Here is a 14,215-nt window from a genome sequence, read left to right as displayed (position 1 = left end):
TGTTTAGCATAGATAATTCGGTGCACAATCCGCAAACCGATAAACAGTTACGAATCGGCGGTCTCTAGTTAAAATGTTGTTTTTCTCCATTTAAATAACATATATATATATATATATTATATATATATATATATATATATATATATATATATATATATATATATATATATATATATATATATATATATATATATATATATATATATATATATATATATATATATATATATATGTATATATGAAGACTCCACGTAAAGAAACGGCAGGGTCATATTTTTTCATTCAGAGATAATTCATTGAAACTTTTAAAACTATGTAAGTTTTTAATTTATATTGCAAAAGAAACCATTTTTATATGCAATTAAAGTTACATTTTTTATTTAAGTGCAATAATTTTTATTTTAGATTTTCTTTTTTTAGTGAAATTTTTTTTTTAACTCTGCCGTTTTTTACCCGGTAGAACTTCTTTTTTAGTTTTTAGATCAAGTAAATAGTTAAATTATTATTTTGTCTCAGCTTATAAATAAAATCATGCGGGAGCTTATTTTATCAACCGACTTCGCCATTGAAATCTAATATTGATCTTACTAATATATACAGTTACGGAAAAAAGTATCCGGACAAACTATTTTTAGGTATAATTCTATATTAAATGAAGGAAACCTCATACTGTTATATATATTTGTGTAGCTCTCTACTAGCTCTATCTAAATGTACCATCAAACATTTACTACACTAAGTAGATGTCTCTTTTGGTAAGAAAAACTAAAATGACTGTGGAAAAAAGTATCCGGACAGCTACTTTCTGCTAGTTTTTGGTCAAGATTTTCAATAAAGTTAATGGCATAATATCTTATAAATATCCTAGTAGCTTAGGATAAAATAATTAAAAATGATAAAAACCATAATTTCTAGATCTATAACATTTAGAACCCATTGACAACCGTTACCATGGTGAAAAGTAAAGAATTGACAGAAGTTGCTAGGAAAGAGATTGAAGTGCTCTCAAAAGAAGGCAAAACGGTTCGAGATCAACAGCTTTTTATGCCCAAATCAACTGTTCAAGATACTCTGGGGAGAATTAAAAAGCATGGAGTACTCAAAAATTTGCCAAGATCTGGACGAAAACGAAAAACAACTCCAAAGATTGATCGAAAAATCCTCACTTTGGTTGATAATTCCGTGAGACCAAATGCAATAGATATTGAGAATCAATCAGAGAACTCGAGTTAGTCAATATAAGTCCTCGAACTGTTAGAAATAGGCTGCATGAGTATGATTTACATGGTAGAGCACTTGCCAAAAAACCTTTACTTACCAAACGACATATTGCAAAGAGGTTTGCGTTTGCAAAAAACTATCAAAACTGGACCGTTGATGATTGGAAGAAGGTATTGTGGTCGGACGAAACAAAAATATGCCTTAATGGTTCGGATGGTAGACGTTGGACATGGAGAAGACCAGGTGAGTTAATGCAACAAAAGCATGTTAAACAGACAATAAAGCATGAAAAGTATGTCATGGCCTGGGAATGCTTCGGTTGGAATGGTGTGGGGCGTATTCATGTTATAGAGGATACATTGACTTCCCCTAAATATGTTAGAATACTTTCAAACCATATGCTACCATCTGCTCAAGAGTTATTCGATGGAGAATTCTTATTCCAGCAAGATGGTGACTCAAAACATACGGCAAAAAATACCAAAGCCTGGCTCCAAAGCAAAAATATCGAGGTGTTAGATTGGCCAGCACAAAGTTCAGACTTGAATCCTATAGAAAACCTATGGAAAGTAGTCAAGGAAGAAATTTGTAGGCTCATATTGACGAAAAAGGACGATATCGAGGAAGCACTCAGAAAAATGCTAGAATTCTATAGATATAACGAGGTGTAAGAATCTGGTTGAGTCAATGCCTAAGAGAATTGACGAAGTATTAACTAATAAAGGAGGATGGACTAAAAATTAAAGAAATAAATTACAAAAAAAAAAAAAATTTTTTTGTCCGGATACTTTTTTCCACAGACATTCTAGTTTTTCTTACCAAAAGAGACATCTACCTAGTATAGTAAATGTTTGATGGTACACTTAGATAGAGCTTGTCGAGAGCTACAAAAATATATATAACAGTATGAGGTTTCCTTCATTTAACATAGAATTATACCTAAAAGTAGTTTGTCCCGATACTTTTTTCCGTAACTGTATACTATAAATATTATTATCATTAATTCTATATTTGTTAAAAAAATTCTTTATTATACAAGCAGGTATTAATTATAGGGAGTCTTTCCTGATAATAAAGGAACTTAAAATTTTTATGGGTAAATACCAAAAAGTTAATGTTTATAATAGTTTTTATGTTATAAAATTAATATTTTTTGTTAATTTTTTTATGTTTTAAAGTAATGTTTATGTTAATTTCTCAATTTTTGTTTTTATATCAATATTCTGATATCTTTTGATTATTAATTGTTTTTGTTTAAATGCAGAGAAAGAAAATTTAACTTTTAAAAATCTTTAAAGAAGCATGAACAAAAAAAAAGAGGACGAGTTTCAAATGAAAAAAGGCGTCCATTTATTCTTCATCTTAATAATCAATGTTTTCATTAGATGTCTTGAAAAGCTCCTGAATGTAAGACAGAGAATTGTAAAACTCTGAATTGAATGTGAACTTTTTTAATACTTGTAGGTCTCTGTACTTTGCCTTGAAGATATTTTGCAGCAGGATCTCACCTTTTATTTTTAACAAAAATCCATTCTATGAATCATGATGAAGTATAAAGCCAGTTGAATCTCCTCTAAAATAAGTTTCACGAAGGGGACGTGTTGGAATGGGACATTTGTTCTTATAAAATGGTCTTAAAAAAATCAGTTAAATTTTTTGCCATATTTTGCATCAACTCTACAGCTTAAAATGGAGTGGGTCTTATATGAGCATTTCTGAATGTTTTAATCCAATCTGATGAAACACATGTTTGTGTTTTGCAACTGATGAACCCCATATCTTTATCACATTCCATTTAAGAGTATCCGCGTTCTAGAAGCAGAACATTAATGAAGTCAAACCATAGTTTTCATGAATAAGAAAATCCATAAAACGAACTAATGTAAGGTTTTTGTTTTTGCCGGTACATAAATCATAAAATAGCTCCTCAGATCAAATTTCTTTGTTTAACTGTTTCATAAAACATTAACTTTACCTTAACATTAACTTTACCTCATTAAACCCTTTTCAAGCTATTTTTTCATCATAACAATACAAAAAAAGCTAATTACTTGAAAGTACGTGAATATTAAATGAATAAAATGCCAATTTTCTTCTGTAGTAAAAGTCATCGGTTGATAGATTTGATAAAGTCAAAAGCAATTGACTCAAATCTTTGTTCCCTTTGTGCTTTGAACCGTGCATTTCGTTTTCTAATATAAAATGTTACTGCATCTTTGTGGTGTTGTCCTTTCTGTAATTCTATCTCATCTAATTGTTGTTTAAGCTTTTTGCATTCTGAATTAAAAGATAGTTCAAATTTTATTGCTTCGATTTTAATTTTAAACTGTGTGAGTCCTAGGGTACCCAAATTCACATCAATTAAATCATCTGTGACTATTTTGAAAAACAAGGGCTTAGAGCTATCAATATAAGTCTTGATAATTCAAAAAATAAGAAAAGTAAACTTGGCTGATATCTAATTAGTAAGTGCTGAACATTATTTACATTCTTACAAAGTTAATTATTGTCTAAGCCAATATTAAGCTGAAAAAAAACGTGCTCAGTTTTTTGAAAATGTTTTCATTCTTATCAAATGATGGTGAGTATATATTTATAAACATTTCATTAAAATGGATTAATAAGTAATACTAAAAAAAGGAGAGAAGAAAATTAAGTGGAAAGACTAACAAAATACTTTAGTATATTTCTTCCATTCTTCACTGAACCCAGAGCATTACTTTCAGCTGATAAGAAAGTAAATGAAGGAAGATAGTATTCAATCGTTACATTATATGCATATTGGCTTGATAGATTTGTATGAAATGCGTTTAAACTTAAGGTCAATGAAGTTCTATAAAACGTTAAAAAAAAAAAAAAAAAACACTATAATACAGGATTTTATAAAATATATATCTGGTTACTTACACAAAAGGCACTAAAACTCTACCAACCGTTAAAGGAGATTAGCAACCCATTTTTTTTGAAAGCTCGCCTAAATTCTAGGATTCATTAGTAAAAAAAGTATAGACTCAATAGATCTAACGCTTGCAATTTTTATAAAATATAAATCTGCTTCAAAGCTTCAACGCAGAGGGCTCAAATTGTTACGAAATAAAAATGCAATGATAAAGCTGTTTTTTTGAACTATCGCTTGCAATTTAAATGCTTATCAAATAAGGATGGAAAATTGATGAAGTTTATAAAGAAGTATTTTAAAAAAGCCGAAAAAAGGAACGAGGTAAGAGATTGGTAGGAAAACTGGAAAGATGAGCTAGAAAATTTGAACTTACTGCTAAACATTGATAGTAGCATATAGGAACTATTCATGATCAGATTTCGTCCTGCATTAAAAGAATGGGCTATTTGTTATCGGAGTTTACATATTACATTAAGATTAATTTAATTTATACTCATAGCTTTCTTCTTTTATTTTCCTTTTGACTACTTCCTTGTTAAGTTAAGACCGCTTATTTGAAAATATTTGATGTGAAGAACTGTATTTTCTTAAAGACTAAAAAAAACTCATTTTCAGGAAAAACCAAACGTTGTTCTTTTACCACTCGCTTTTTTCCAAAACTGAAAGTCCTAAGTTTATAAGTTCATAAGTTTTTATTTAATAATTAAATGATATATTAACAACAAAAGTTTTTTATGTTCATCAAAACAAAATACATACCCGTTAAGTACTCCTTTGTAATTTAAACCTAAATGTGTTTTGCAATATGGCAAACTTTTATCGATATCAAATAAACAGAAATCAATACAGCAGGGAATATAAAAGTATCTTATGGTATATGACAGTCTTATTCAAGGAAGTATGACATTCTCTACATATAAGCTTTCTTGAAAAACAGAAATTTATACATACCATTACAGTTTTGACCATCGGCGCCTAAAGCCCAACAATCATCACAGCATTTATAACTACCTTCTGTATTGAAACATCTGCTTTTGTTTGGTAAACATGCATTAGATCCATCAGCACACTCATTAATATCTGATAAAAATTGTATATAAAGTTTACTAAATTTATAAAAAAGGTAGAAAAACAATTTTCAAAGTTGGTAGAAAAATATTTGTAATTAAAGATTTCTAAAATAATCTTATTAAGTAATTTATATGGGAATACTCTTGTTACCTTGACATAAATTTTTTATCAAAATGTAGCCATTTTGGCAGGTACATATGCCGTAACTTCCGTTTTCGAACATTTTTCACTTTTAGGAGTCATACAGTTTTGTGCTGAACATGCATAATCTAAATAATGTAGCTTTTGAGGGATTTAAACTGTTTCAATACTGAGAATAACAATCAACTCCCAAAATCACAATTGTTTTTAATAAAAATAAAAGTTAATCGATGAATAATGGCAGTTACAAAATAGAAACAAAAAGAAACTCACCGATTTTGATCGGACTTAAAAACTTTGAAGATATGGGACGATCGAGCTCGTTGCTTGGTAGTTTTACCCCAATATTGAAATGGTCAGAGGAAAACGTCTCCAAAAAAAGTCCTTTTATAAAGTAACTTTGATACGCAATCAAGAAAACCATATTAGATGTTTGTGAAGCATATCTAGGTATGATGATAAGTAGTTGAGTCTAAGAAAAACTGAGAAGATGAATTCTAAAAACCCAAATACTTCAGTTGGCATTAGAAGAAAATGTTTAGCTTTTTTTTTAAATTAGAACCTTATGGATTTAAAACTTATTGCAAAAAGAATCAGCAATAAAGTGAAAATATCTATGAATAAATAAAATTTATCTAAAAAGAGAGGTATTGAAGTTGAACTTGTGTAAACATCTTGTAGTAACCCACTCTCATCTAAGATAATAACAACTGCTTTTTTAATTTCAAATATCAAGATAAAATTCATAACATTTTTAGAACCTGTAATGACCAACTGCGCGAGGCCGGATTTAGGGGTGGGCATTGTTGGCATTTGCCCAGGGGCCTCCACAATTTGGGGCCTCCATATAAAATCGTCATAGAACTTTTATGCATGTTTTTTGTGATTCGTGGAGTTAAAGTACGTATCAATGACAATAAATTAATGTTATTATAGTAAAGTAACAGCACCTAAAATTATATACCAACCATACAAATATTTTTGGCACATATCATGATAAACTGCATAAATTAAGTAATATATTTATCTAAATAAAATATTATGAGACCGAAAAGTTTAGTTTTCTAACTTTGATGAGATCTGAATATGATCTTCTCAGAGAGATTGAGTTTAACCAATTGATTCAAGACTTCGCAAAGGTGAAGTGTCGTAAAGAGCCGGGCTTGTAATTATAATTTCAATTCATCTGTTTCCCTTCTCCAGATATCTTCGACTTTGCATGTTAATTGTGTTTTACTATTTGTATTTAACTATTTATATTTCATCAATCTGTTGTGCATGTACAGTTCCTAATATAATCACATTATTATGAATATAAGAATGCTCCTTTTTGTATTTTTAAGGTAGAGTGTTTTATTTAACTATTTGGTCTAGGAATTAATTCGTGCGGTTTGACAAGGGATTACGAAACTAGCTTATTGTCTCAGCGTTTCGTTTAGCCACGCATGCGTGCGAAGATCAATGTTATTGCGCATCATTTTCATTATAAATCATTTGATTTAAGCGTAAACAAAACTATTTTTAATTTAACTGAAAATGTCAACTTTCGTTCCTGATAAAGTGTTTTTGCGGGGGATTCTTCTTCATTACTTTAACATGAAGAAAAGTGCTACCGAAAGTCATCGTATCTTGGTTGAAGTTTATGGTGACTATGCTCTAGCTCAACGAACGTTTCAGAAGTGGTTCGCACGGTTTAAAATGGCAGAATTGGCAGCATTACTCGATCAGGATTCTTGTCAAACGTAAGAGGACCTTGCGAAATCGTTAGGAGTTGAACAATCAACAGTTTCCAGACGCCTCAAAGCCATGGGTATGATTCAAAAAATGTCTCATTGGGTTCCACATGAATTATCAATAAATATCAAAGCCAGACATAAGCACACTATTTCGTGAAAGTTCACACATATCTGTTGTTGTCAGCTTCCACACTTGTGCAGCAATGCTGTATTCCTCCATCAGAGGTTCCTTTAGAAAACATAAATATACTTTTTTATAAACTGAAACCATTTTATAACGCATCATTAGATCAGCAAGTGAAAACTCACTTCCCAATCAAACAATTTCTAATAACTTAATCATATTTCATTATGCTTTAGCGATTTGCTTGCTAATTTAAAAAAAGGTCTAAATGGTAAAACAAGGAGAAAAAAAAGAGCTTTAACTTAAACATGATTTGAAGAAATATAGCCCTATAATACCTGATATTTGATACCTACTATCTCATTGATGTATGTGCCTTTTATCTCATTAATGTATAAGGGTAAACAAATCATTTTCTAATTACCTTGGTAAAATGAAACTGCAAAGGATCATCTGTTGATAAAGATATGAGGAGACCTCTTGCAAATAACTCAGGTAATGGGTTTCTGTGGTAGTTTAAAAACAAGCTGTTATTACTTAACGGAGACATTGCAACACCAATCTGCGCAAGGTAATACAGGTATTGTAGAGCAGGCACCTTAAAATAACAATGTAAATTAATGAAAAATTATTTTAAAAAAATTACTACCCTTCAAGAAGGAGGTCTAGCAAATAAATCTGTTAAGTGTAAACTGTTATGTGTATTAAGTAATAATTATAACCTTCCTTAACAGCAGACCATGTGAAATGTTTTCTGCAAGCATAAAAGCAGATACTAAATGCTGAGCTGGGCCAGCCTCTCCACAGTGTGGTCGCAAAGCAAATATATTCAGTCCTTGTTTTCTAGATAAGATTCAAAGAGTTACAAGAAAATGAAAACAAACCATAATGGTGTTTCCCACATTCAGTTTCCAGAACTTAAGTAACCTTTATCTACAACCTAGAAAAATACAAATTAACTTGAGTATATAATTTTATAATGCATCAAAAAATAATTTCAATCAATTTTCAATCAAAAAACTAAAATCAATTTTAATTCTGAAGCAAATTTAGCTTTTGTGTCAATAAGACTGCAATAAAAATATTACAGTGGCTACATACAGCAAAAATACCAAATATTGCATAAAAATAAATGCAATTTTATTTTCTTTAATTAGAGAGACCAACAAAAAAATTTACCTTCTTAAATGATTTAAAGCAACAATGTTTGTGTACATGTAGTACAAATAATAAGCATAAGGTGGGTTATGTTCTAAGTCCCAATTCTTAAGTGATGGACTGTTCTTTGTAAAAGGAACAAGCTCATGCTTGCTTTCATCTTCAACACTATCAAAACCAATGACCTGCAATATAAAAAAAAGATTCAATGACTTAAATAGAATAAATAAAATTCTTCAGATATTATAAAAAAAGAATTTCAACAGAAACTGATATTAAACAAGAAGTGTAGAAAATAACTTTTTTTTTCACTAAATATTTAAATTTAACATCAAATAATAACAAAAAAAAGTTTAAATGAACTTGCAAATTTTGATTAAAACCAACTTTGTGTTACCTGACGAAGGAAGCAGTGCAGATATGGATGACTTGAAGGATTCACAGAAACTTCAAAGAGTGGTCGAAATATGTTGTCAAGCACTTCTTCAAAATTTTTAATTTGGTGGTTTAATTTATAAATGTCACTGCAAAAATAATAAAAATTAAAATACTAATGCTAATACTACTATTACCACTAATATGGTAATAGAAATTATATCAACACAATGTCATTGTCAAAAAACTTTATATGGCAAATAATGAACTCTAAAGCAAATTAATAAACATACTAAAGTCGGGGTATTTGAATCAACCAGCGGACATTATATGAAGCTACATTATTAGTAACTGCCCATTTGCCCAGTTTATCCCACTCACTTTTATCACGGCCATAAATAGAAAGCCTTATTTCAGCATTCTGATACTTACTTTCTTCAAGGTCTTCTGCAACTTCCTAAAGAAGTAAATCAAACAAACTTGAAAAGTAAAACAATGAACAGAACATTGTTGAAGAAGAATTATCAACACAGCATTTTGAAACAGTGAAACTCTTTTTAAATTCTATAATAAACATATTTAGATCATCATACTGACATTCATATTGATGATACTAAAATGATTTCTTAAAAAAAAGATACAAATCATCAACTAAATACAGAAGAATAAATGGAATTATTCAAAATATTACATTTATTATTTCAGCAAAGCAGCGACCACCCATGAAATTGTCTGTTTTCAAGAATATTTCTCTAAGTTTACTTTTACCTAAAAAAATGAAGAAAAAAAAAAGATTTTTTCAGAAGTTAAGAAAAAGAATTTCTAGGAAATACAGAGATTTAAGTCTTTATAATATAGAAAAATCAAAGTAAATTTATTGAGTGGGAATTTTGATTTATCAGATGAACTTTATTTTTGGAAAAACATTATAAACATTAGATGTAAAGATTAATATAGATAAAATTTTTAGCGTGTAAATTAGGAAATGTATACAAACCAGAGTAAAAACATGTTAAAGTTAATATGAAAACCAACAGAATAAGCCTACATACCAATAGGATTATATTTCTGATTGAACTTATCAAATCTGTGAAACATATTATGGTCCTGTCAAATCAACATTATACTTGATATATTAAGAAACTGTCATCAAAATTACTAACGAAAATAAATTTAAAAATTTTAATCTTAAGATGTGATTACTCACAGCATGAACATCTAGTGTGTCAACACTAAGGTCATAAGGGTTCATTTTCATCTCTTTGAAAAGCTACAACAAACATAAGATAGCTTGGCTTAAGTAAATGTAATAAAATAATTTTAATTGCATATAGTAAAACTCATACATTGGATAAGGTAATTGGTTTTCCAGCAACAACATTTACAATATCATCCCCATGTGCTTTAACTTTTTTCTTGATAAAACGTAGCAAATGCTTTTGATTCATACATGAAGCTCCATGAATGTGTGTATCCACCTAGACATTTTTTAAAGATTTAAGTAACAACTGGAAGTTCAAATGAAAAAATATTGTTAAAAATGTTTTTCTTATAAAAATGCGCAGGAACTTGCCTTGCGAACATTGTAGAAATCTCGATGAACTATTTCTTTTTGAGCAGCAATCTCTTTGATATCATTCAACAAACAATGAAGTTTAAACTTTGACTCCAAAAACTGAAGTTGTCGAAATGTAAAGGATTTTCTGAAATAAAAAAAAGTCAAACAATTCATTTCCTCAAAAAAATATATTTTTTTTAATTTTTATTTATTTAAATTATTTATTTACTAGCACAAAACTGACGAGTTGCAGTGCATCAGTATTTTCTTTATATTTATATATATAAAATTTTTTTAATTAACTACATTGGTCCGTGAGTTGACAATGCTAGTAGAACCTTTTGATCTTCCATAAACTCCTCAATGAGGCATAGGATGTATTACTGATTTAGTAGATGTCCCTTGAGATTTGTTATGGTTGAAAACTCTAAACACACCATCTTCAAGCTCAAATTCATAACCACTATCACCAGGAATATCGCAAAGATAAGGCTTCCAAACAGTGCCACAAGGAGAAAGATTTTCATTTTCTTGAAGGATGCACATTGCTAAAAAGATAAAATCTTTTTGATAAAAACTAGAATTTCACTAATGCAAAGCAAAACATTTACTTTTATAAGACAAAATCTGTTGAATGAAAACTAGAATGTTACATTTACTTGAGTTCTTCAATAGAACCTAATAGACTCAATGTGATCAAAGAAAAGTTTGGAAAAACATAGCAGCTTATTTAAACATGTGAGGCTGGATGATGCTTTTTTAACATAAAACTTATCTTTAAGGAGAAAAGTTTTATGCTAAAAAAGTTTTTTTAAAATGCTGTGTAGAAATTGATATTTGGTTAAATTATGCTTGTATGTTATACCTAAATTATGAATTTTTTTATAAGACATTTCATATCTTCAGATTACAAAGTGAAAAACATGTAAAAATAAATCTCCAACTTTTGAGCAGCAAATTAATCTTACAACTGTTATCAAATACAATTTTACAACTTTTATCGAAGTTTTGAAATTTTGGTTTAATCTTGCACTTATGAGATACTAGTATCTCATAAGTATGAGATACTAGTATCTCATAAGTGCAAGATTAAACCATTTTAGGGCAACAAATAATTTTACCAGTAGTTCAAGAAGTGTGAGAATCAATTAAAAATGTTGCAATAAATGTACTTCTTAAGAGAAATTAGCATTATGAGGAAGATTGTTGGTATCTTCTGGTAACTATTAGATAGGTGATATTTGTATTAAGAAAAGGTTTAATAGGCAATTATTTTTACGCCATAATTAGCTTAATACTCAGACTTTATCTAGAAAAGAATACCTAGCTAGATATAGATTAAAGTTTTTTAAAATTTGGGGAATAAAAAGATTATGCACATATGCCACAGATAAAATTGAATACAAGAAGATGTAGATTCCATTGACAAACATAGAAATAAGCAATCTTAGAAACAAAATTCATGTCAAGAAGAAAATGAAGAAGTAATATAAAGAGTATTATTAAAAGTTACAAGACATGTATAGAATATATGAAGAATACAGAATATTGTTTATACATTAAATGTGTCTAATCAATAATTTATTTGAAATTTATTTGTTACAGAATGTTATGTGGAATAATTGAAAAGGTGGAAAAATTGAAATTGAGGTTTTAAACTTAGTTTTTGTTGAAAATTAAAGCTCTCTCAAACACAACAGAAGTGTTTTTTTAACTTTTTTTAGAACAAGTTATTGTTGTTAAAAAATATATTTTAAAAAAATATGTTGTTAAAAAATATAGCTATTTTCTCCTCATTAAATTTAAAGTTTGAATGTTTTCAATATTCTAACTCAAAATATTGAAAATATTAAGCCACTATGTTGTGCAAAGACATAAAGAAATAAAAAGAAAAAACTGAATAACAACAGTGCTGTTTCAACAGGGCAACTTTTCACAAGAATTTCCATCCCCTGAATTTCAAACTAATGGAAAAAATACTTACACCTTGGAGAATCTATATTTTCTTCAGCAATTCGATCATAGAAATCCTTGAGGTTGTATTTTTCATTGACAGTTTGGAGACTGCGGGCTGTAGTTGAATTAAAAGTTTGCAAACTTAATGCCATATACTTTGCTCGAATAAACAATGCTTCACACAGAAGCTCTCCAGCTTGATTTAGCTCATCTATGGGAATCTAAAGTTATAAATCATAAATTTAATTTTAGAACCTTTTCAGATAACCAATAATACTTTTTACATTACACATCTTTTTTTAATGGTGGATTAATTTATCATAAAGACTACTCTACTAAGTGGTTTTTAGCTGAACACTTTTCATTTATAAGACATCAATGAATAAATTTCCTCAAAAAAATTAGTTACATTTACTTAAGAAATGTTATTTATAATTTTAAATAAAATATTAAGAATATGCTTAACAAATCCTTGTCAACTTTAAAAAAATAGAAATCTTTTGTTATACATTTACCACAACATAATGAGCTATTTTTTTCAAACTTAATTAATAAAAATTCAAACTTAATTAGTCAATACAATTAACTAAATAGCTGCACAGTTTATTTAAAATGTTATGCAAGGTATGTTCTTCTTAAACTATCAAAGAAAATAAAAAATTTTTATATAAAATACAAATATTCTAATAGTAAAAGCATACCCCTCCTAAACTTTCTCCAACATTAACTCTCTGAAAGATTGGAACTTCTTTCTCAAAAACATCTGCATCAATATCATTTTGGTAGTCTGGTTTTATTTCTTGATTGACTAATAAGTCTAAAGTTTCTTTTCTTTTTTTGTTTACTCTTTGAACAATTTCTAGCTCTTCAAGTTTCAGTGCTTCTTTTTCAATAGATCGATGTGGGAAATTAAACAGGTTTGCCCCTAAACCTGTTAAATTTTGGTATTTTGTGAAAACATCATCATTCCCAGAAGGGAATTGATCAAGGGTTTCTTGAAATGAAGAATACATTACGACTAAAAATAATGCTGTACATAACTTACAACTATATATAAATTGTCTGATTTCTCAGCAACATTCTCCAACAAAAATTATAGGTCAAAACTCTCTATAAATATAGCTGAAATTCTGTGGTTATTCATTCCAACACAGTAAAATAAACAAACTTATCTTAAAATGTTTTTTTTTTTTTAAGGAACGCCTTAGGAACTATTAAATGCTGTGTTTTTTCCCATAAAATAAGTTTGTTTTTAAATTTATAAAGCTGATAACATTTTCCCACACACAATTACAGAATTCCAATTAAAAAAAAAAGAAGAACCTTTTTCTACATTTTGTATCTTTAAGAATGAATCATTTTAAGCTTTTTAACTGAGCCTAGACACATAAAATCTTAAATTCTAGTCAGTTAAAAAGAAAATTTAGAAATAAATTTTTAAAAACACTCTACTACAGAAATTTTTAAAAAGCAACACTACAGCAACAATCATTAATAAGCACTACAAATAACGACAAATAAGTAGAAAAACTTTAAGATAATTAATGGTATAATCATCTTTATGAAAAACAGATATATACTACTTTTAATCCGATTTCATTTTTGCAATTTAGAAATTAAAATAAAGACAAGAAAAGAAGGATAAATTCAATTAGCATTTTTGTTTACAGAATCTAATCTACGGTGTAACGCACATTGTGTAAATATTTTAATATAGGGCGGCTCGTTACGATAGGTAAAATATGTAAAAAATTTAAATTTAAACGTTGATGATTGGCGAAAGTTAGATTTTAAATTGATTGTTACGTCGAAAAAATGCAAGCGACTTTAATAATCAATGCAGGACTGATTGTATCTTTAAAAAAATTTATCTAAAACAGATTTTAGCAAATTAGATTTCATAAGGCCACATCATCAAAGTAGCTTTGTGCGAAAGTTGCAACTTTTATGTAATGATCCAGTCACGATTTTGTGAA

General features: G+C 28.6%; 1 protein-coding gene and 3 pseudogenes across 3 annotated transcripts in view; 1 reads left to right on the top strand and 3 right to left on the bottom strand.

The window, feature by feature from the left end:
• The window catches only part of LOC149882164 (AMP deaminase 2-like), a 106,999-nt pseudogene that overhangs the window by 28,771 nt on the left and 64,013 nt on the right, over positions 1–14,215 (top strand). The window lies entirely within an intron of this gene.
• On the bottom strand, positions 2,548–3,055 carry LOC149882170 (uncharacterized; annotated as a pseudogene).
• LOC149882169 (thyroid peroxidase-like) lies at positions 3,202–5,778 on the bottom strand. The gene is made up of 4 exons (XM_090066307.1): positions 5,606–5,778; positions 5,342–5,460; positions 5,072–5,200; positions 3,202–3,498 (listed from the first exon to the last, which is right to left on the bottom strand). Exons 2-4 carry the CDS (start codon positions 5,412–5,414, stop codon positions 3,329–3,331), a joined length of 372 nt encoding a protein of 123 aa, XP_089922433.1. The 5' UTR covers positions 5,415–5,460; positions 5,606–5,778; the 3' UTR covers positions 3,202–3,328.
• Positions 6,244–13,387, bottom strand: LOC149882168 (AMP deaminase 2-like; annotated as a pseudogene). Its single transcript, XR_016444855.1, has 14 exons — positions 12,941–13,387; positions 12,268–12,460; positions 10,590–10,831; positions 10,299–10,428; positions 10,072–10,203; positions 9,933–9,995; positions 9,778–9,832; positions 9,417–9,493; positions 9,019–9,182; positions 8,748–8,874; positions 8,372–8,535; positions 7,915–8,035; positions 7,617–7,790; positions 6,244–7,297 (listed from the first exon to the last, which is right to left on the bottom strand). The product of XR_016444855.1 is annotated as an AMP deaminase 2-like (transcript).

Source organism: Hydra viridissima, unplaced genomic scaffold (assembly GCF_058129835.1).
Source record: "Hydra viridissima isolate aposymbiotic clone 2 unplaced genomic scaffold, HvirCarnegie_v1 scaffold_11, whole genome shotgun sequence".
Lineage (NCBI taxonomy): Eukaryota > Metazoa > Cnidaria > Hydrozoa > Anthoathecata > Hydridae > Hydra > Hydra viridissima.
The sequence above is the reverse complement of the archived record's forward strand: the minus strand, read 5'-3'. Positions and strand labels throughout refer to the sequence as shown.